General features: G+C 32.0%; 1 protein-coding gene across 8 annotated transcripts in view; it reads right to left on the bottom strand.

Annotated features, from left to right (window-relative positions):
* The window catches only part of LOC143234009 (uncharacterized), a 30891-nt gene extending 7201 nt beyond the window's left edge, over positions 1–23690 (bottom strand). The window contains exons 1-6 of one of the 8 annotated variants that reach the window (XM_076471003.1): positions 23589–23690; positions 18054–18836; positions 14160–14308; positions 9561–9734; positions 6614–6649; positions 1347–1442 (exon numbers count right to left, since the gene is read on the bottom strand). In XM_076471003.1, the coding sequence (XP_076327118.1) occupies positions 1347–1442; positions 6614–6649; positions 9561–9734; positions 14160–14308; positions 18054–18780 (1182 nt within the window). In that variant the 5' untranslated portion in view covers positions 18781–18836; positions 23589–23690. The other 7 variants (XM_076471000.1, XM_076471006.1, XM_076471002.1 and 4 more) reach the window with 7 other exon arrangements.
* Positions 23691–25094: the final 1404 nt, after the last annotated feature.

The following is a 25094-nucleotide window of genomic DNA, read 5'->3' as shown; positions in this document are numbered from 1 at the left end:
TAACAAAGTTGGATTTAGGTCTAAAAAAATATGAAACTTGGAGCACACTAAAGACACAACCTTCCTCCTTAAAATCTCAGTTCAAAAGAATGTTGTAGCCTTTTAACAAATTAAAATGCCTGAGAAAACCAGGGGTATATTCTAAGCTGTTGATTGGTTATTCACAAGTCGTATATTGGAGTAAGTGTATATAAGGGACTGTTTAAAAAATGGAAAAAGGTGAGCAGGCCACCATGTTTGATTCAATAAATAAGACTTATCTTAGCAAAATACAAAGATACAAGGTTTTTATTTTATATTCTAGCTTGTCAATAGTGATAACTTTGAGTTCCTCATTCATACAAAACTATAGACTTAGTATTTTGACATCACAGACATCTAATTTTAACCAGAGTTGCATTCCACATACCATTTGAGTCACGAAAATCAATATTTAGATGAGTTATTTTAATATTTACTTTTAAATTAAGAAATTAACTCTGACATAATATTATAGCTTAAATTATATTATACAATTTGATACCAATCTGACTGCCATAAATTCATAAAATAGTAATTTAATAAACTTTTTTGAATGTGAATCAACAAACATGATGACATGGCCTATAACCCTTGACCTGTTGCAAACAGGTTAATTAATTTATTTATTCACAAACTGTCCAAATAAATATACTTGTTCCTGACTTTTCACACAAGCTTTTGGAGAACTGGTACTTACTGCCCAAGTTTCATTTTGTTTGTTTCTTCACAATTAAACACGTACAAGCCAGCACAATAGCTACAAATATCCTAGAATTAAAAAATACCTATAATTTTGTGCATATATAATTTTTGCAGTAAACATTATTTCACATAAACCACCTGAAAGACTATATCCTAAAATATAAATGCAGAATTAAAATACTGTTTACCTAAACTTACAAGAGTAAAAAAAATGTTTATCTGTGAATCACCTTGTTGTTTTTATAGCAATCTAAATCAACATAGAAGAATATCTTGGACCAAGGCACATGCCACAGGGTGGTTATTACCCAACCCCACTGAACCGGTAAATGCCAGCAGCAACAATATATTAGTTTAGCTAATAACTCAACAGTCTTGTACCAATTTTATCCTTTTCTAAAGAAAAAGTGAAAAATAACTTTGAGTGTTTTGTTGTGTTGTTTTTTTATATGAGAGGGATCAGAAAAGTAATTGTAATAGCACATGAAATACAGTAGTTATAAAGTAAAGTATGTGTGAAATAAATAACACACATAAATACAAGTTCTTGATTTTAGGTAAAGCCCAGACATACACAGGATAGATGCCTAAACTTGTAATTATATAACAAAAGCAAAACTTACATGCCCATAATGTCCTTTCTTTGCACAGTTGTAACAATATACTTTTTTTCTATTCTTTATTTTACATGTGCCTTTAACTGGAGCACCTGCTGTAATCTGTGTTTGCAAAAAAAAACACAAAAAAACACACTTTCAATAAATCTCATTCTATACATATATAAATATAAAAAGAAGTTTGTTTTCTTCAGCGAAGCAATTTGTGATCACAGTAGTCTAGAGTAATAATGTAAACAACAACTCCCATAAAAACAAATAATAAATACTACATGTACACATTTATATAATAGGCAATGAGTATCCATTAAATCTACAAGACAATGTTGTTTGTATTAAGCACAAAGGACTATCTGTGCTCTTCTAACCATGGGTATTTAAACCAAGTTTTTTATGTGATGTTGAGAAAACCCACTTGTAGAGAAAAATATATATGTAAAAACGGCTCATTTGGGTTGAGACAATTTTTTACGTCCACAGACATATCACTGTGCTACTGTGGTGCAAATCTTCATGATAAGACTAAAATGTGTAGCAATAACAACTAAATTCTTGTACAGTACAATGCATAATTGAAGTTAAGATTATTGCTAAAAGTGTTTACAGTCTTATTATTGTTTTAAATATACATGACTGAACTATGAAATTACATAACTTAATATTAAATTAACAGTTAAATTTTCTTACAGTACATCAGGACCTAATTAGCTCTTACAAGACCCCCACAAAAATGTGCTACTGAATGTACACCACACTTAAAAATAGGAAAGTTACCTTGTAATATACATCTTGTCCTAAAACAGATCAAGAATAGCAGGTACATGTTGAAAGCAATTTTAATGATAATACATTTTTTTAAAAAGTAGCTTTGTAAATGATAAAGACATAGTTAAGTAACACATCAAGTTGTCCTAATTTGTAATAACTTATAGTAGTGCTAATGTTAGAGCAGGACTTCATCAAACCTCAGTAAGTGAACAAAATCTATGCTAGGTAGTCTTAACCCTAAAATACTAAAAGCCTTTTCTTCTTTAGTTGCTCTAATGCTGCCCCCAACTGTATGACTTTTGGATTCTAAATTTCCCAGACACAATGCAGAGCATTTATCAATGTATTCAAGAGTTCATCACTCTCCCATGTTCCACACGAGTTACAGCATCAGCAGAACATCCATAAGCTCTGCTCTCCCATTATAATTCGGATTGTTTTGTTTGTAGTTGTGTTGCTAATATTATTCACTTTGAATTAAACATAAATGCAAATGCTTCTACTAACATAAAAAACTTATACAGTACAGCTTCTAAAATGTTGGAACATCTTGTGGTTGCACTGCCATAAATCAATCTTGGAAAAACCTCATCCTATATGCCTACTTTCCTCCTTCTTTCTTATGGGGAACTAGTTCCATAGCTATCACAGAAAGATCTTCTGGTACAAAATTGAACTTGACACTTAATCTCACATTTCATAGCATTTCTCCTTTTTGAACCCTTTGTGATGTATTTGCTCTATCATCCTTTCCTCAAATCATATTTTCTTGTATTACCTGCTACCTGCACATTCAATGCTTCTTGTATTTTAATTAATTGGAAATCTTCATACTTGTATACACAGTGAGTGAAAAATGGTAAAAATTGTTTCTTACAAATTGTGCTGCCTGCCCTTGGTAATCTTGGTTCTCATTCAGATGAATGTGTTTTATGTCATCTCATAGCATTTTGTTGTTACCTCACATGTACTGAATCACTCAAGGGGTCTTACAAAAAGTTACTTATAACAAATCTAATTCCTTGCATTTTGTAGCAAATAAATTAACTCTTTCCACATGGGGTCTGTAGATTACACTGGCCTTGTAACACCCAACTACTATTCACTGTTTCTATACTGTAACTTTCATGAAATTAAGCAAACTATCAACAAACATTACAAGTCTTTTGTACACAAGAAATAATATTTTTAAATTAAATATTTTTACTAAAGATGCTAGTTACTCCAATTGCAAAACTATTTTTATGTTAAGATTAAAAATAATTTTCTTCATCTGAAAATTTTCATATTTCATTGGTGCTGATAGAACCCAGAAAATTACCAGAATTCTGCATATATTTAGACTTTTCATTCATATTTGAGTACATTGTAACCCACTGGGAATTATACTGAATGTATATTATAGGGCATCTATTGGACTACTTGCCATTCTCTTAAATGTCTGCCATAGGTCATTTAAGGACCCAAATGTTTCATCTTGATAAGTTTTGAGTGTTTCCTCATATGTTGAATCTAGACCCCAATTCAATGATCTATTGGGAAGTATCTGCCTAAAAATTACCACCCCAAAAGATGTCCCTTATGGGTCATTTTATATTCAGGGCATGTACATGCTTCATCTAAGACCATTTTTAATCTAGATCCATTTTAGGGGGTTGTCCGTCTGGAGATTCTCATCCCCAAACTGTCTATCATGGATAATTTCATATCCAGGGAACTCCCAAGCTTAATTTGTAAATGGTTTTTATCAGGGCTTTTTATATAAAATCTACACCTCATTTGAAGGACAAATTATTGGGGAGTAATAGATACTTATTTTCAAAGACAATAGATATGTCCTGAACACCATGTGAGATTCATACTTGGGGACGTATTTGTTGGAATTCAAGAAATTGGGGTGCCTCTCTATTATAACTTTCTAATTTTTACATTGTAGTTGCTTTTATAACAATAGATAAAGAATATACATGAAAAACAAGAAATATAGTATTTATGTTTAGTCTCTTGTTTTTCTGATGTCAGTTTGCACATGAAATTTAAGCCTACAAGGTTTTTTTTTAATGAAACAGTAATAGTACACTTAATTTTTATTTACATAAATAATTCACCTAAAGACACAGAAGGTGAACAATGTCCTGTAACTATCGGAACTTAACTGGCTTTCTAACTATCTTATAAAAGCCTTAAATTAATTTCCTAACATTCTTTATTTGAATACAACAAGAGAAACTTTCAAACTCAAACAAAGCAGACAAAACAATGTAGTATTAGAAGAGCACTCAGTGGAGTGCTTACCTCTACCATGCAGTGTTGATCATATTCGGCACTAAAAAATATGGAAATGTGTCCATATATCGGCTGTTATCAGTGTAGCAAGACTATTTTTGACAGGATAATGAGGAATAATAATTTATGTATTATCCCTAATTTTATCATTTTTGATAGAGCAAAAATAGTGAAAAATCATACACTATGTTAACAGATAGAGATATTTTGGATTTTTATAGCACTGCTGTAACTTTGACCCTCCAAACATTATAAACTTTTATGTTGGTACATAGTCCAATTGTATACCAACTTGCGCCCAAATTCATTCAGCCACTTTCGAGATTTCTTGTTGACAAATACACACATAGGTATGAAAACAACCTTTCTCAACTTCTGAGGCAGAGGTAATAATAGCATTTGATAGATTAAAACTTTGTCCTTCTATTGGTTATATATGATGTAAAATGTCAGGGAAAATTGTTGACAATTTGGGAAAAAATTATTTTGATAGGTGGCCAAGGCAAATGAGTTTGACTTTCTAGTTTATATCTCTATAATTAAAGAATATTGAAGGTTATAAAAATTAGAAACTGTCTTAGCAATATTATAATGAGTAATTTATGGTAAAATCCATTCTTCAGAAAAAGGTGGTTAATGAATAATGGAAGAGAGAAGACCTATAGAACAAATACCACAATTTTCATATTACATGAGATTGAGGATATGTTGAAATATTTCCTTATCAAATGAAGGACTTAAAACTGATATGACATGAAACTCTAAGTTATTAACTACATTTTCATGCCAAATTTATTATTATATATTTGTAATACAGTGGTTTAATTAATTTTTAATATAACTCAGTAAAAGTCATCACCTGCATACAAGAGGGTAGAATCTTGGGTTATGCAACTGATCCATCTTTTTAACCATGATACTTACAAATACACTGAAAGTGAAGTTCAGATGACATCTCTCAAGATTTGCCATTGGGTAATGTCTTTGGGATATCAGCTGCAGTACTCTTTAGAGAATATTCTGCAGGACAGCACATGGACAAATATATCAAGCTCTGCATTGGAAAGACCGTTTCCCAAGAACTCTTTTGCATTGCACATACATCTCTAGACAAAACTCATCCTCTGCATTGGTGTTCCTTGATACAATGATGTCCTCTTGAAATGAGCAACAGATATCATAAAGTAACTAATGATGTTTCAAGAGATAATTTTTCCTACTTTTACCAGAATATTTTTGGGTAGCACTTGAGTCAAGACAATAGTTTTCCATATAATATTTTCACATAGCTCCATTTAAGACAGGAAACACCTTACAGATGTTTGTCTTTTATTAGCCTTATATAGTGTTACCACTGCATTGTTCTAATGTTACTGAACCCATCCTTAGGTTTGCATGGGCTTTTTAAATTCTCTGACTGAATACCTGATATGTCATCAGCAGTGATCACATCTGAGAATGTACATGCTGTGTAATCTACTGCTATCTAAAAGACATTTAAGGCTACAAGCCTGTCTAGAAGAATGCTTTTCTTTATAAGTGTCCCATCTTGGTCCTTCATTATATTGTGAAGTTGGTCATTATCACTCAATTTTCTTATAAATTCAGTCCAATAACTTTTACTCAGCTCCTGGACTTGTACTGAAATTGTTTGATCATGTTTGGCATTGTTGTGTAGATTACCTCCCTGCCTACAAGCCTAACTACTGGTGAACTAGTGATCCACATGACACTTTCAAGTTCCAGACTCCATCTCAGTGTGAGTATTCTGGATTTAATATATCGGATATAAGAACAACTAATATGAATTTTACATTTTAGAAACAAAAGTAATTCTGGATACTTTCCTGTGAAATATACTTTCACACACAATTGGTTTTCCATCACGACTGCAACAAATAAATATGGATTATATCAGGAAAGTATGGCTTATGTATTCTCCCTATGAAAGAGCATTAAATGATGCAGAATGTTGGAAATCGGAGAACTTTGGGTAAGTTCACTATTGTACCATTTCAAGTATACCTTATTGTTAGCAGTAATAAGCAACTTAGCAAAGAAATTTGCTTATTATTTCAGTGGTAAATACTTATTTGCATTAATTTTAGATCTATAAATAAATTGCATTACAAAATCCACTACTATCAGTTGCTTTTCCTACATTACACATATGTATCACATATAAATGGTGCATGATTGGAGAGGGGGTAATAACTTACTGTAGCATGGAACCTTCTCCATAAATCAGGGCATTCCTAACAAAGAAAAAAAATATATATTTAAATTTGATAAGCTTTATAGTTTAGCAACTATTATACACTATAAACATTAAACACAGATGAGCTTCAACAGTTATAATCTTCCTTAAAACAAGCTCAAGTTATAAGTAACACTTGAAGCAGTTGGTGCTTACAAAACCTCTATAATTATAGAATTGAGAAAATAATACACAACTGTAACACCATGATGATAATAAATGAAAGATTTGTGAAATACAATTGTCTTTGTTCTCCTCAATACTGAATTTATAACAATCATAAACTTATCTTGCTGAAAAAGAAAATTACATTAATATAGATCTGCAAAAGAATCTAGAAAAAAACTCAGAAAAATCAACCTTACACACTTTTAAAAAACTACCATGAATATGTTGTCATTTTTTTACAAAGCATAAAATTTGCAATTTCTATTATACTATGTTACAAAATTTTTACTTTTTTGTAGAACTTATAAGTACATGTAAATCTTGGTTCATATGTTGTTTTATTCAGACCTTATGTAAATGAAAATCTGCAAATTTGCCCGTTTTTACACAGAAAATAGATTAATTTCTAAATTTCATTATCCAGGATACAAAAGCAAAGTTTGAAGGGAATAATGGCCATTTTCTGTACTTTTACAACATAAGCAATTAAGAAATAACACATACTATCCAGGAATAAAATTTGTGTTACATAGTGTGACACAAATCTCTTGTGTAAGAGATTTGAATATAAAGAATTGTCTTTAATTGATGTGAGGAAATAAATAATTGTGATTGTTACGTGTTCCATTGAATTTATTAATTGACCTACTTTGTGTGTTTGTGTGTTTTTCTTATAGCAAAGCCACATCGGGCTATCTGCTGAGCCCACTGAGGGGAATCAAACCCCTGATTTTGCGTTGTAAATCCGAAGACATACCGCTGTACTAGTGGGGGGCAATCGACCTACTTCACTGACGACATAATTATTTTTCTCTTACACTTGTTTGTCACTTGTGAAACAGTTTGATCATATTTATTTTTCACAAACCTTAAAATAATTATTTTATATAAATGCTAATATTCTCCTTACCTAAAAATGCATTTTAAATACACAATTTTCCATAAAATGCATAGGTAATACTACACCCCTCTTTTTGTAAATATGCCAAGCATTTGAATGAATCTTCCTTCCCTACAAGTAATCACATGCACAGTGGCAGACTACAATGTAATCAGCATTAGACTATGTCCTTCCACAAGTAGTAGGGTGACATATCCTCCACATGTAGTACACCCATACACACTTTATATATGCAAAAATCTCAATTGAGATGTACTGGAAATGGGGAGGTAGGTGAGTGGTTCTGCATACAGGCAAAGTAGAGCATCATTCAAGTGGAAGACCAAAACCATTTCAAATATAGAATACTCTTTTCCCAATACAAGAAGTAGTACAAAAACGTTCAGTCACAAAGAGACTTTCTGCGTGGTGTTGAAATGTCACCAACGTCAGTGGAATGTGAAGACTGCTCAACAGTCCTATATGTTAAAATGGGTTGGCAGACCATATACAGTGTAGCAAGGGTAGAGTCAAATCATATAGTATGTGAAATATTTACAAGAATATGCAAGTGCAAGGATATGCTGTGTAAAATGTGCATACTGATAAAACCTTAAGACTCATGCACCTGTTCACAACCACTGTAAATAATAGCCCAGTATTTAGTGTTTGGGATGGTCTTAGAAGAATAAATTTTATCTACAACTACAACACTGCCAGGTGCATTAATTCAAATTTGAATTAAATAATTTATACTGAACAGCTCTATGTAGTCTTACAGTGGATCGTAGCCTTAAGCTTGTAAGATTAACTCACTACTTACTGGCTAGTTATGTAGGAAGTTTTGTGTGTTTTATGTATTCATTGCTACCTTGTTTTTGTACTTTTTTTACATTACCATCTCTACATGATACTTAATCTTTGCTTTAAAAAACCCCACCCCTTTTTTAAAACAATTCCATTAAAGTAGGTTGATGAATGAATATCTGTTTTATTCTTATAATTCACTGGTGATATATATTGCTAACATCAGTTTTTGGACTGTTTTTTTTCTAATTTTGGATAACACTGAAGACCAATGAAGCTGGAATGGTCCCTTCAAGTTAGTACATGTATCCTGTAGCACTGGACATACATTAAGGGGCTATTTACAGAACTAATACCTTCAACATCATTTTAACTCATTGCATATGCATACAATCAACTCTAAACTACATTCCGTGGTCATCCAATAGGGGGACAAAATAAACATTAAAACATGAAGTATGATACTATGTGCACACACACATACAGCTGCCAGGCTGAGCCCCATGAAAAATTTGAATAAAAGCAGAGAACTATAAGATGTATGATTTTGATTTTAAAAACCTGGTATTTTTACACTCAGTTATCAATAAGGTGTACATAAAACTGTCAGGAGAATGTGTGCTACCACCTAGCGACCAGAAATAAAACACTTATGAAACGTGGAAATAACATATGCTTACAAACTTAATTTACTGCTATGTTGTAGTTTTCTTTATTATTATTTCTAAACAAAAATATGTGTGAGAGAAGAACAGACTAATATTACTGTTACATAAGCTGTGGACACTTGACACAGCAAACATTCTTTTTTACTAGCTCCTCCCTACATAATAAGCACCACCATGTTTAGCAACACTCTGAACCTGCCTAAATATTTTTAAATACTTCTCAATCCTCTAAAAATTAACTTTCATGGTGTGATACATTTTATTAACACTGTCTTTTATTTATTTTCTATTTCTAAAACATGTGAGCAACAAGTGCAGTTCAAACATAATTTATTGTTGTTAGTTTATTGTTGTTAGTAACCAATATTGTTCCAAATTATACTTACATTTCTCAAATGCCCACGCATTGAACATATTGGACATTTTCTTCTAACATACTGCACTCTCCACTTACACTGTTCTACACGATGACCAACAGCTAAACACTTAGAGCAGGCCGCATCTACACAATTATCTCCCAAGTGACCAATTTTCCCACATAAATAACAGGTGACATATTTCTGCCAAAGAAAAACAAATTTCAAAACTTCCATGTTTTGACAACAATAACATTTAGATTATATTTCAGTTCAGAAGCCAGTTTAACTCACATGCATATTTAGATCTTCTTGTGGTTTCTTGTCTTGACTGTTACAACATTTACATTAACATTGGTAAGTTATATTCATACACCATTCAAATCACACTTCACATTTATTATTAATTCCCTTACTTTGTTACTTGTAGAACAGTTTGACCATATTTACTTTTCACAAACCCTGAAATAATTATTTTATATAAATATTATGAGGTGCTGATAGTCTTAATAAAAATTTTGTCAGAAGTTCTAACTGTAGCACCAATCAACTACACATAAATCAAAGTTCAAGAACAGTGACTAATAAGCACCAATACAAATTCAGAGTTTAAGAATAGTGACTATTAAGCACCAATACAAAATCAAAGTTCAAGAATAGTGACTATTAAGCACCAATACAAAATCAAAGTTTAAGAATAGTGACTATTAAGCACCAATACAAAATCAAAGTTTAAGAATAGTGACTAATAAACACCGATACAAAATCAAAGTTCAAGAATAGTGACTATTAAGCACCAATACACACTTTTGTATACACTGTCACATAATTTTAATTCTTTCATTCAATTTTCTGCATTCAAAAATATAACAGTTTTAATTTAACCTTGGTGGTCACCAAACTTGAATGGTTTGTAGTTAAGCACAAAGCTACACAATATGCCATGTGTGCTCAGTCCACCATAAGTATCAAACCCCAGTTTTTAGCATTGTAAATCCTCAGACATACTGCTGTGCCACTGGGAGGCTGAATGGTAATGATAAGTTATGAAATATTTAAATATTGCACAATATTCTTTAACTACTAAGAATCTTAACTATCTTTTTAACAGAGGAAACATGGATGACTTATGAAACATCATCCTCTATACTTGTGTTTCTACAATAGACAGTGGCTGTCCATTCACCTAAGTTTTGTCATTAAGAATAGGTTTTTTTTTCTATTGCTAAACCCAGATATGAATTGTTTACTTTTATCAGTTCTTAATACCTAGTTTAAACAAAATGATAATATATATTATATAGATATAATATTTTTCACACTTCCCTATATACAAGCAAGCTGATGATTAATACCACCACAGTACTTATTCAAATGACTAAACTTTTGATTATGAGTAGTCCCATTGCCAAGAACATAAGGGAGAATAACTCTAGATAGTCCAAACACAGGATCCCACAAAAATTAAATATAAAAATATTTTATGAATTTACAAGAAGCATTTCAACATCAGAAGTCATAGATTGTAATTCTTCCAAGGTCTATTTTACAATCATTAGGGATCAGAAAAATATTACTCTGTTCTACTCATCTTTCCATTTAAAATGCTTATCATCAACTGACAAATAACTAAACAAAGATCATTGTTAAAAAACTGCAAAATTTAAACAAAATATTTATGGCATATGCTGAAAAATTGATAAAAACTATATGCTGGAATGGAGTATAGTATACCCATAAAACCAATCACTGCATAATTAGAGTACTATGTAATGTAAACATTTCCATAAAATGTCAATGTAACTTGTTACAAGTTTGCATTCTGATACTTACATAGCTTAAAAATCTCGTAAATTTTTTCCTTCATTCTGTTTTTGTTTGTGGTATGTTTCATAGTTTTTGGATTAATTTATCAATTTGGAAAAAAAAAAAACATCATCAAAAGCTATTCTTACTACAGGTATGTAACCTATCTTATATATTTAAGTTAATACAGAAAACTACAAAATGGACTGAAAAGTGAAAGTCTTGTCAATATTTTAAAAAATGCAAAATCATAAATTTATTTTCAAAATAATTTCAAATAAAACCTAAAAGAACTGTACATAAAACTAAGGAATGCCAACATGTACAGTTAATTAGGTTAGTAGTTATTGAATACTGGAATTTAATGAATACACAACATTGTTCTATTCTTGACAGTTGTGTTTCAAACTTTCTTACATTATTGCATTTTCATTGGTTAGAGTACCTAAAAAGTATTTGATTCTATTATTCTGGTAGCAGTTTTCTATTAGAATTTTTTTCTAAACTAACTTTTGTCTGCATAAAATTAAATAACCATTGTTTAATTACATTATTATGTAATAACTGTAATATATGATCCAGTTTGTTTTAAGTAGTTTCAATATTTCCTTTGCTGTCCCAAGCATTTCTGAACAGATACACGTAATATACAAGTTTGTGAGAGGTTATTGCAATGGCTTTTTTTTTGCATTTCAGTCTAAGCATAATCTAACAGTTGGTGTGCCTGACTATGAATCAGAAGATCTCAGGTTTATGCATTGACATGCTAGTGCTGAACACACTTCACAGACAGCAGGTGCTGCTTACTGGCTCCTTTCCCTCTAGGCACTAACTAGGCATGAGTATATGTATACCTGAACCTAGTTGTTTAATTAATGTGCTGCATAACATGTTCTGGCTCAAAACTGCAAATACCCATAATTGTTATTTATTGTTGTTGGCTTATTAACAACAACAAAATAAAAATTGAATGTATATGAATGGTATTAAGCATAGTTAAATTATTACATTTTGTGCAAATTCTCTGTTTAAAAACAATTAGATGTTATGCCTGTTTCAAAGAAATACAATAATGGTTTGATTAAGATGTGCTGTTTCATTTTAAATAATGTGATGTATATTTTTTCAAGTTTTCCTTAAATAAACTACACCAACATTTACTACTTGTCCTTTACTATCAGGTTCAGCCTTTGTATCAGAACCTTCATTTAAAAGCTGAATACAGACATTTACAATGGTGTTTTATTGCAAGTTTCAGCTTATTTATCAATGCTTATATTGGGAACTGAACATTACATTTTTACAAAGTTCTGTTATTTATCAAGAGCTTTTTGCCTTATTACTAAGAGGTTTGTTCACTTTATTTGCTCAATAAAGACTGGTAAGATAAGATAATCACAACTAGAGCTGGTTGATTAATGGTATTTGCTACTTGATTAACTGATACCATCATTAATTGATTATCACAATGTTCCTCAAAATCAAGCTATATCCAAATGCAAAAAAAATATATAAATAAATACTGGTAGCAGGTACCACCAGAGAGCATCTTTCCTTTTAGTCAACAGTTAAAAACTTGTAACAGCAGCAGATAGTCCTAGTAGCAGTTTCTGTTTATAAATAAAAACAAGGCAAACAAATCTGATGTCAATACTTTCATAGAAAGTATTTCATGGAACAAATAAAAACAGTAATCACACGAAACTGTTTAATTTTAATTAATTCATTATTTTTGTGATAACGTTTTTTTTTGTGACAGATGGAGTACTAGATCATAGTGTTCAGAATCAAACCAGACACAGTTAATTTGGTATAAACAATTAAGCTTTAGGACTTTTCCACATAACAATTCTTGACAAATTAGTACTAAATAACAATCACATTACTCTACTATCATAGTTTACACACAATGATAATAACTAACATCTTGCATCCATGTTTATTTGGTGCAACAAATACTCCTCTATTAAATGTGGCTACATTGGTAATGAGTGTGGCAGTAGGAGAAGACATTCTTATGCTGCTTATGAGTGGCCTGTGTAGGTGACCTACATTTTCTGTACTATGTCTAATGGAGTAGTGATCTTTGTGTCATACTGATGGCATACTTTAAAATGCCAGTACACTGCTTTTGATTTAAGTGGATTATGTTTGCTGGACTTACAGAATATTACCCAACCAACTTAAATATATGTATGTCATTATCCCAGTAATCACACACCAAAAAGGATTTTTTGATTCATTTCCAACAATAGGCCAAGTTCAACAATTATCATGCCTTGCATTTCAACTGTGCTGAAAATAAATCCTAATACAAACTTTAGTGTTTTTTTTTTTAAAAGGAGACCCACAGAGATGAATACTAAGTTATCAAGAATATTTCATTCTATTGTGAAACAAACAACACAAAACAGATTAATATGTATATATATGTGTTATTTACTTAATATCTACTTCTCTTCTAAACACTGTTCCGATTTTGAAACACCTTTACTTAACTGGGTTACAATCCACTTTACAAGATTTAATCTGTAAATGTTTTTTTGAAATGCAAAAATCCATCAAAAAAAGAGGCAGTTTTTGAAATAACTTTCTAATTCAATCTTAATATATATAATTGTGCCTCACACATTAAATGTCTAACATAACTAACAAAAAAAAACTAGTCAACTAGTCAAAGTTATTTCACAGTACATTAACAAACATTTAAGCCAAAATGTTACACCAAATAACATGTTTAAATACTAAACTAAAATAAACTTTAAAACAATATGAAAACCATAACAGACTTGCATGAAAGTGTATTCTAAAAATTACACCTACCTTTGGCTTAGTACAGACTTTAGATAGATGGCCTTGCTCTTGACAGTTGTTACACATCACTCGCATCAGGTAATTGTGGTAACGATATTGTTGACTCTTTTTAAAGACGTGCATATGTGCATCTTGCTCATCAATGTGCCAGGTATCCTCTAAGTGCATCATTAAGTCAAGGAATTAATTATTTTAACGTATGTATATATACACACATACATACACTATAAAATTCAGTATTATTTAGCATCAAAAGCAACTAAACAGTATCATGAATTCATTTAAGAAATGACATTTTCTGATTCAAAGGAACTAAAACCATTCATAATTGAAAGGTTGTGAATAAGACAGTCTCAAACACGTCTTTTTATGAGCATATTTAGCAATGAGTAGAAAAACAAAAAACAACTAAACCATATAAATATACTCTTAATACCTACAAACAAGTTTTGAAATTATATATATATATATGTATCATTAAATGTGCTGTTGGTGTGAATGTGCATTGTAGTCAGTATTAGAAAAAACTATACAACAGATAGGTTAGGAAAAAGCATTCTAAGCCACTATTCAGTTCACATTATAGCCACACAAAAGCAGATAAAATAAATAAACCTAGTATTCAGTAAATTATTTACTACTGAAATCCATGTTCAAGGAAGACCCAATTCAACCTAAACTTTGATCAACGTGTGAGAATTCCACTCCTCATCAGTAACTTAAACTCAAATTAGCCAAAAAGAGATAAGTTGGACCTATATCACAGTGAAAAGTATCAAATATACTGTTGGCATAAACATGCTTTGTAATCACTGTGAGAAAAACCTATACACTTGATACGTAAAATGAAGAAAGTGTCAGTGGCCACTGTTAGGTTCTTCGCACAATATAGCTGCACAATAGAAACTTTGAGATTAAACAATTTCTTGAATACTAAACTTATTAATTACTTATACATATATGACATTGTCCTGTCTCAACTTATCAGATAAGTCATTGCTAATATTAATTTGTATAGCAATCCATAAGTGGTTACCTTACCATTTTTTTTTCTCTAATTATAACTGAAATGTTAATGTTTACTGAGATTTCAACAAAATAATACACTTTTTAAGCAGTTATTTTTATATATCACAATCTTTATGTTCTACAATACTAAACACATTATATGTATATATAATATAGTTAAAAGTATTTTTGCAACAGATTTTGATGTCACTAATTCACAGCACTGAATGATTGGCTCGAAAAACTTTAAAAATGGGCACGTAATATCAGCACTGCAGTTCTTTCAGGAGAGAAATTAAGCATCAACCCAGACACCACTGTTAAATGGTGCCAACTTCTTCCATCTTTGATTGAATGCTACCAGAAATACAACATTTTCAATATAGATGAAACTGGTCTGTCTTATTGCTCATTACTGGATCAATTGCTTGTTACAACATACACTACATGGCCAAAAATATGTGGACACCTGACCATCATACCCATATGTGCTTGTTGAACATCTCATTTCAAAACCATGGACATTAATATGGAGTTGGTACTCCCTTTGCTGCTATAAGAGCCTCCACTCTTCTGGGAAGGTTTCTCACTAGATTTTAGAACATTGCTGCAGGCATTCACTCCTATTCAGCCTTAGTGAGATTGGGTGAAATGGTCTGGCTCACAGTTGGTGTCCCAATTCATCCCAAAGGTGTTTGATGAGGTTGAGGTAAGGGATCTGTGCAGGCCAGTCAAGCTTTTCCACACCAACTCTGACAAATCATGTCTTTATGGACCTTGCTTTGTGCACGGGGGCACTGTCATGCTGAAACAAAAAACGGCCTTCCCCAAACTGTTGCCACAAAGTTGGAAGCACACAATTCTCAAGAGTATCATTGTATGCTGTAGCATAAAGATTTTCCTTTACTGGAACTAAAGAGCCTAGCCAAAACTGTGAAAAACAGTCCCAGAACATTATTCCTCCTCCACAAAACTTTACAGTTGGCACTACACATTCAGGCAGGTAGCGTTCTCCTGGCATCTGCCAAATCCAGATTCAATGGTTAGACTGCCAGATAGTGAAGCTGATTCACCACTCAAGAGAATGTGTTTCCACTGCTCCAGAGTCCAATGAAGGTGTGCTTTACATCACCCCAGCTGACACTTGGCATTGCACCTGGTGATCTTAAGCTCAGCCATGGAAACCCATTTTGCAAAACTCCCAACTCCCCAGAAGCAGTTTAGAACTCAGCAGTGAGTGTTGTAACTGTGTGCAGATGATTTTTACGTGCTTCACCACTTGATGGTATCATTCTGAGAGCTTGTGTGGCCTATCACTTCATGGCTGAGCTGTTATTGCTTCTAGACGTTTCCACTTCACAATGACAGCACTTACAGCTGATGAGGGCAGCTCTAGCAGGGCATAAATTTGACAAACTGACTTGTTAGAAAGGTGGTATCCTGTGACAGCCACATTGAAAATCACTGAGCTCTTCAATACAACCCATTCTTCTGCCAGTGTTTGATATGGAGATTGCATGGCTGTATGCTTGATTTTATGAACCTGCTAGCAATGGGTGTGGCTGAAATAGCCAAACCCACTAATCTGAAGGGGTGTCCACATACTTTTGGTCATGCAGTATACCTTGTGAATGTGGAATCTAATCTTATACATTAGACAAACATAAAAGACCATTTTGTTAAAATTCAGAATTAAAACAGACATATAAGATACTGTAAGCTCAACTAAATATAGAAAAGACAAAAGTAGTCATAAAATTTATTAAGGAATTTCATGATTATAATCTAGTCCTACAGTTCCCAAATTTCTGATTAACTTCTCCAAACAACCATTCTTACAGAAATATTAACTTCATACAATTCAATTTATTATGTGAACACATCCATATCAAATATAATACCCTCTAAAGAGTGATGCAGGTCGCATCACAACTGAATTCAACTCTGTAGTCAACCTTGTCACCTGTAAACTTCAACAGTATAACCTCATGTCATTGAATAGATGACTTAAATCATACTATCACCGTAAGTCATGGGAAAAATTTGTTATTATGACAAAAAAAAATCCAAAAATTCTGATCCTCAGTATATTAATCCCAACAGAACTTGAGTACAAAAACAAGTTTTTAATGTTTTGAAACATGAATGTTTTCGTGATGAATTTGAACTGTAAGAAAAAAGGTTTAAGTTTACTGCTACTTCAAAGGCTTTGCTTTCATATTTAACAGCTGTTTTGAAAGATCTTGCTAGAATAATTACAATCCATGATAAATTTAAAACCAATATTTATCCACTTATCTCTTATGAGTCAAACCATATAACTCCTTGCCTCTGTTTAGTTTAATTGAAATACCAAATTTTCTAAAAAACAATAGTGCAGTTTTTTTTACACATTAAAGTAAAATAAATCATAATCAACAAACATTACAAAATTGAACTGAATTTGAAATCTCATGAACTCCTAAAATGAGATAACAGTTTTGTTAAAAGTAAATACAAGCTGCTTTGTTGCAATTATGAATCATTCTGAATATTTCACTAAAATAATAAAATCCTCCATGACAGGACCCATTTCTACTAACTGAAGAAACTTAACACCTACATGAGAAAGAAAATTCTGTACTTTCAAAAGTCCTGAAAGCATTAATACAAATTACTTGAAAGTTCTCGTGGGATAGACCCCACACAAGTAAACAGTACAACAGCTAGAAAGATCTAGGATTTGATGCTGGTTACAACTTCCCTGAAGACAGCAAAAGTTTAACAGCTGAAATATAGGATAAAAAGTAGATAGTAATTAGTATATGGTAGTTATTTGATAAAAAGACTTAACTGATTACACAGGCTACTATAACCCATGACAACAATCTTGCAGGTTTCTTGAATACAACTTACCAGACATTTTTTCTAGCTCCTTTTTTATGTCGAAATCATCACAGTCTGAATCATAAAATTTCTTCATCTTTATTTCTGTTGTCATATTATTTAAATTAATTTGAATATCTGTTTTAAAATTTTTATTTCCACGAAAATCACTTTCACTCGAAGAACTACTTGAACATTTTCTTTTAACTTTGAAAGTTCTTTGTTTGTCAGGTAAGCACTGTAGTTTGTCAGAATTTTTTTCATTAACAAGCAATTCAAATTCTTTTAACTTTTTGGAATTCAAAACTTTTGCAGTCGAGTTCATATTAGTTGAAGAATTATCCTTTTCTCTACAAAAGCCAACAGGGTGGTTGGTTGTTTCTGACAGGTTTTTCCTTTTGTTTTTAAGCTTATTTGGTGATGCAGCAGTGCAAGAATTTGTTTTTTTGTTTAATGAAGTTACTCTTTCATAACGGTCAGACACGCAATGTTCAGTTTTAGCTAGACCTTCTACTTCACAAGTTGTACTGATTTTTTCTTCCTCTACAGTGACAGTCGAATGAAGGACATTAGGTTTTAATATCTGTCCATTTATTTCAACAGTGTTATTACAGTCTGGATTATTCTCATGGTGTATCTGTCCATACAGGATTGCTTCTACATCACTGTCAATATAGTCTTCATCGTATTCACTCTGACTAATGTCAGATATTCTGTCACTATACCAGCAGCCCTCTTCATTGAGTGAATCCCACATTTTTGTTCTTGAGAAAATTAATGTGGAGAAATGGCATTACTCATGTTCATCACAACCTACAAAAAGTAAATTAAATCAAATTGTACGTTAAACACTAAATAGATAATACATAAAAGTACTACACATCTTACCAAAACATGAACATTATCATCTTAAAGTATATATAATACACATAGGTAGTATTATCAGAAGGGATCAAATAGAAGCAGTAGTTTTCCAAAGATTTATTTTCTGACGGACACAGAAAACATGATATTCACAATACTTATTGCAATTTTATTTACCCCATTTAATACCTTGCAAAGTTAATGAAGTCTAATAATCAATGTTAAACTCGGGGCTTTTGTTTTAGAAAGAAACAAGATATTGCAATTTTTATTAAACAAAAAAATCAAAATATAGTCCACTTTTCACATAAAAACTTGTTTGTTCTAACTTAGATATCACACTAAGTTATACTAGCAACTATACCAAATCCTTTAGTTCCTTCATTTTTATCAATGTTAATTTTTCCTACTTTTGTTTGATAGTTCTAAAACTCTTTAATTTTGAAATGAAACTAATTTTTTCAGTTGCTTAAACATTTTCTGCATTTTTCTCAGTTAATTTTAAGAGGACTAAAACACATTTTTGTCTTGATGTTTGCAAGCCCTCCATCAATGATCTTTTCTGAAAAACTTTCTTCTGAGCATTCTTTCCTCTGCAACAGTCTTCCACATACATCTGATACTTCTGTTAACACTTACTGCTGAAAGAAGCAGCTCTTTAATATAACTCATGTTAAACACACTTCCCATAGTACAAGCATGAAAGTTAATATGTTGTGTTACTAGAAAGTCCAGGTTAAAAAGACAACAAAGTCAATTCGAAAAGGTAAAAGAAACACATAAAGAAAATTAAACAACAGTTAAAATCAAGAAAGTAAAAACAAAATATGCTTATTTTGGAATTTGTCATTTTATACTATTCCTAAAATATAGAGCTCTTTTTTTTTTCCATTTTACCTGTTTGTGTAATTTTATCTTTTTTTTTCCCCATTATCTTTTTTTACTTTTGTCTTTATTAACACCACTGGCCATCAGGAACTGCTCAACAAGATTTTCACAATTATTTCTTTCTGGAAACCCATGCTCTAATGTTACTTGTCCATGTGAAGGATAAGTACAAACTTCAGATTCTCCCAGAAGTCTACTTTGTTAGTCATGGAAAAGTGTGTCAAACTTATCACACTGGTCTGAAGTTACGAAAGGGAAATAAATCTCCATAAAGTTAAAACTCAGAATTTTAACACAGTTGCTTTCTTGGATAATGCCCTGACTTATCCAACAGCTGCACAACACATGTCAGTTTTCTGCTGCATGTTTCTTTAATTGAAGTGACAAAGGACCCAAGGATTAAAGAAGTTTATGTTTCTTAGCAGAAAGTACAGCAACTAGGATTTCTCTATCAGTTTAGAGATCATTTTCAGAAAAAATTATTTGTAGTTCCACCAGAATTACAAAACTGTTTGCTACTTTCATTTGAGTTCTGTCAAAATTCTTTCTATTGTAATAAAGCCCTCAGTTTAGACACATCCATGTGGTTTGAAGCAAAGTTTCTAAACAAATAAGGCACCCCCCACTAGTACAGTGGTATGTCTGTGAATTTACAACACTAAAATCACGAGTTCGATTCCCATCAGTGGATTCAGCAGATAGTCCCATGTGGCTTTGCTACAAGAAAACACACACAAATAGGGCATTTTTCATCAGTTCAGATTTGGCAAACCTTTCCATCAGCACCTTGATTATATATGTCACATCACCAAAGAGAAATGGTAGTGTTGTTTCATAGTTTCTAGAATGGTGTGACTTCTCTAACAGTCATCAAAAAAAGATTTAGCTTGGCTTTTTAAAAAATATATCTTAAATAACTATCTGTACATGTATAAATGATCCATTGCTTTGCTCTCTTACTTGTACAGCTTTTGTTGCACTGACATACTGTTCAACATAAAGCACACTCTGAAGGATGCACTAAGCAACCTCAACATTTTCAAACCATCTGTGTCTGCAGATATCCATAGAAAATAAGTGGAACTCAATTTCTAAATATACCAATAAACACCCAGCTCTGACTGAATTGTGCAGTACAGGTAAGCCACAGATCTCTGAATTAAACATGTTCTAATTCCTTTTTCAACATTTTCTTACATCACCAAATAGAACTTGCAGTTAACAATACGCTCTCTATGGAGAATTTCACAAGATTACAAAAACCCAAACACCTCCCCCACACACAGTTTATATTTCATAAATCTTTTCAGGTTATGGTGACTAATGAAGTGGAATGTCAAGTATCTTGTATGGACACAATTCTCATTATGGAATTTCTCTACTTCTTTACACTTAACTCTTCAAACTTTCATCAAGACAAAAAGTATTTTGACTGTTACTTAGTTTTGTTTTTATCAGTGATAAAAAAATTACATGCCATTTCAAATATTGCAAGATATGCTATTTTTCTTTCTCCACGAGTGAGTTGTTCAACTACTGTAATACCATTAAATATAAACTGAAGAATGATGCAATCCTTCACATGCCTTGTATGTATAATGACTATTTTAATTTCTTAACAAATTTCTGAAAGTCAGAGATGGATTTCAACAAGCAACAGATTCAATTGACAAAAATAAAAGTTTAATGATAAAAAACAAAACAATGAACATTCAACAGGTGTGTATACAGTAACAAACATTTTATTCATAAACATTTTAACTACATATTCCATCTTCAGCAAGATATAATGAACAAGGTATGTTATTAGGTATGAATATTTAAGGTTTAAACATTTCATAAAAAGTAATTAAAATAAAAAATAAAAAGAAATTAAAAGGCAACCAATTAAACAATGGATAAGCAGCCTAATACTACAAAATTATAGAAGTATCAAGAACACAATTGCAGCAAATATGAGTTATTTAAAGTTGGAAGTTCATTTGTAGTAGATAAACTTTCTTTAATTAAAAGTTCAATACTGGATGACTTAGGTGAGATGACTTTAAAATTTGTATTCAAGACAGGATGGTTGATGTTTTTAACTATGTATGCAGATGATAGAGTCCAACAGACATGATAATTTCTACCAGTTCCACTTGATACTTCCATATCTTTGCAGACTCATAGGTGTAACTGGTATACAGTTACACTAATTAAGTGGCATTACTGGCACCACATGTATATATATTTATATACAATTTTGGAACATACAAGGATAGGTAATAGGTTTTAGATCTGAATAAATTTTGTATTTTGAAAGGTGATTTATATATCATTTGTAGTTACACTTGTGGATAAAATGTTTTAATTATTAAAATTTGTGATTTTACTATGAAACTGCTTATTGTAATTATTCCTTTTCTGCCCTATTCAATACAACTTGCTGAAGACAGAAAATGTACATTTCAAAATGTTCAAGCATTAAATGTTTGTTACTGTTTACATATGAAAAATGTTCATTATTTCTGCCATCATTTTGTATATTTCAAGCGACACAAAAGACTATGTGGTGTTTGGACATTGCATAATTTGAGGTACAACTGAACTTTTAGAAAACAGATATTACAGAACAAACTCCCCGTAGTGTGCAACATAGAAGGTGGTGACTGTAAGTTCTTTAAATGTCTCAAAGATTTAAAACACTAAATATGGCTAGAAAGAGTATAATTCTAAATTTTTTATCACTTGAATAAATCACTGTTTCCCTGTCCCTACTGCTTCCTTAAATTATTCAACTGGATAACTTATAAATACCATAAACCAATAAATAACATTCTTACACTGTATTACTTTAGTAATCTCTTTGAGCCTTACTAATAACTTCAGTGAACTTTATGATAATTTAAACTCAAGTATATTCCACTGTACTAGAAATATTTACAAATACTTTTTTTTACTTTGACCTTTTAATCCATTGGAATATTTGTATTTATTTATTTTTTTCACAAAGGAATAGACGACTTTTCCCTAAGAACGTTTTTTTCGTGGTAAATTACTCACTCAATTTTCCCTCCGATTTTTAAATATTTAAATTGTAAACCTAATTTTATTGTACAATAATATGAGCTAGAGACCCACTCATTGAAGATAAAATCAGATATAACTCTCTTAATTCTCAAAAAGTAAAGGTAATAATTAGTATTAAAATATTTTTTTAATACTAGTACTAAGACTAATACTTTAACACTAATACTGCTTACTAGATTAGTTACTAATAGTAGATGTACTCATCTGTTATGTGAAATCTTAAACGTAGCTTATTTTCCTACATATACTCAAGTACATCCCAATATTACCTTACTAACAGTAACACTAACATAAAGCTAGTACAAAAACTTAATAGAACATAGAAAATGAGCACGTGGTGAGGTGACTACTGTACGTAGGCCTACATACCATAATAATAACACATATGTACTTCAAATTGTAAGAAATAAATTATATGCAAAGTCCCAACTTCCTACCACAACAAACAATTTTAACTATTTCACTTACGCGGGCCACGCTTTATATTTCAGAAACACTTAAATAGAATAAGTTTAGTTTGTAGTGACGTCACTCTAAACTTCGAACTCTATAGCCCAATGACCATAAGTTAAAAAAAAAATGATGCAGCTTTGTCCGTCTTAACCATTAACATAAAGAACGTAATGAATCGTGTAAAATAAATGAATGATTTAAACCTTTATTGTTTAGTAATTAAAAATAAAATTAAACATATTTACTATTTATTTACATATTTATTATACATGTTAAACACTAATACATTACCAAACACCGTAATTTATCACTGTTGTGAAACGTAAGTTAAAATTATGTATTTGCCAAATATAGCCCGGCACATGGATGAAAATATGAAAAGCAATATCAAATAATAAAATATAAAATACAAGTACTCAACAAAATGCTTACCACGAGCAATTTTAACACTAAAATATATTTCAGCCAAAATATACAAGTTAAATATATACTACGTTTTCATTACGACATATTTAGCATTAGTATCAGCAAAGTTGTATTATAAACTCATAAACTAATCATGTTATTACCGGTATAACATATGTATGATATAATAAAAATATTAGTACAAGGAAGATATCGGAGCATGAAATTATTACGAGTTAGGTTCATTGTTTAAATTTCACAAAAAGATAAAACTGCATTTATATCTTGAAAATATAATGACAGAAAATCGTCAGTAATATACTCTTCAAAACAAGAAACGCAAAAGGGATATTTTTGTTATTTTAAGAGAAATATATGTAATAACGTTACAAGCTCAGAGTATGTGATGTTACACGTGTTAAGGCACTGATTGTCAGATCTAAATGACAACAAAAGTTCTGCACTTTGAAAACGGAGGAAAACATCGGAGTTTTCGCCAAAACGCATGCGTGTCCAATAAATTTGTTTGAGAGATCTGCATGTTCTGCAAGTGCAACATGTGCAAAATCCCTATAAAAGTGACGGGTTCTCGGTTTCCATAGCTCAGTGTTAAGCCACCGACACGCAATACAGTTACGCCAAGACTGTCTGAAGCACAATGCAACAACGCCATTGGTCGCTTGGAAGCAGGCGAATCTCGATCAGATGTTGCCAGAGCTGTGAATGTCCACCCAAGCACCATCGCAAGGCTATGGAATCGTCACAAACAACATGGATCAACTCGTGACCGTCCACGATCTGGCAGACCTCATGTGACCACGCCCGCACAAGATCGCAACATCCAGTTACGTCACCTTCGGGATAGGACCACCACTGTGACGTCTACTGCCTCAACCATACCAGGGCTACGTAGGATTTCCGATCAGACCGTACGCAACCGTCTACGAGATTCTTAGGCCCATGTGCAACCCATCATGGCGAACGTCAACGACGTTTTTCAACATGACAACGCCCGTCCTCACACAGCCCGACTCACCACTGTCTTCTTGAGACACCACAACATCAACGTTCTTCCCTGGCCCTCCAGATCACCAGATTTAAACCCCATCGAACATCTTTGGGACGAGTTGGACCGACGTCTGCGACGGCGACAACCTCAACCTTAGACTCTACCTCAGCTTGCAGCAGCTTTGCAGGCTGAGTGGACAGCCATTCCACAGGATGTGATTCGTCATCTCATCGCTTCCATGGGCAGGAGATGCCAAGCAGTTATTGATGCTCACGGGGGGCATACTCGTTATTGACGTTGAGTGACGTTAAACTTCACCTAGTGAGCGTGGACTTCACCTTTGCAGACTTTGGATGTTCAGCAGTGAATGTGCAAAGTTTCAC

Source organism: Tachypleus tridentatus, chromosome 12 (genome assembly GCF_004210375.1).
Source record: "Tachypleus tridentatus isolate NWPU-2018 chromosome 12, ASM421037v1, whole genome shotgun sequence".
NCBI classification, from domain to species: Eukaryota; Metazoa; Arthropoda; class Merostomata; order Xiphosura; family Limulidae; genus Tachypleus; species Tachypleus tridentatus.
Note: the sequence above shows the minus strand (reverse complement) of the source record. Positions and strands in the feature narration are given on the sequence as shown.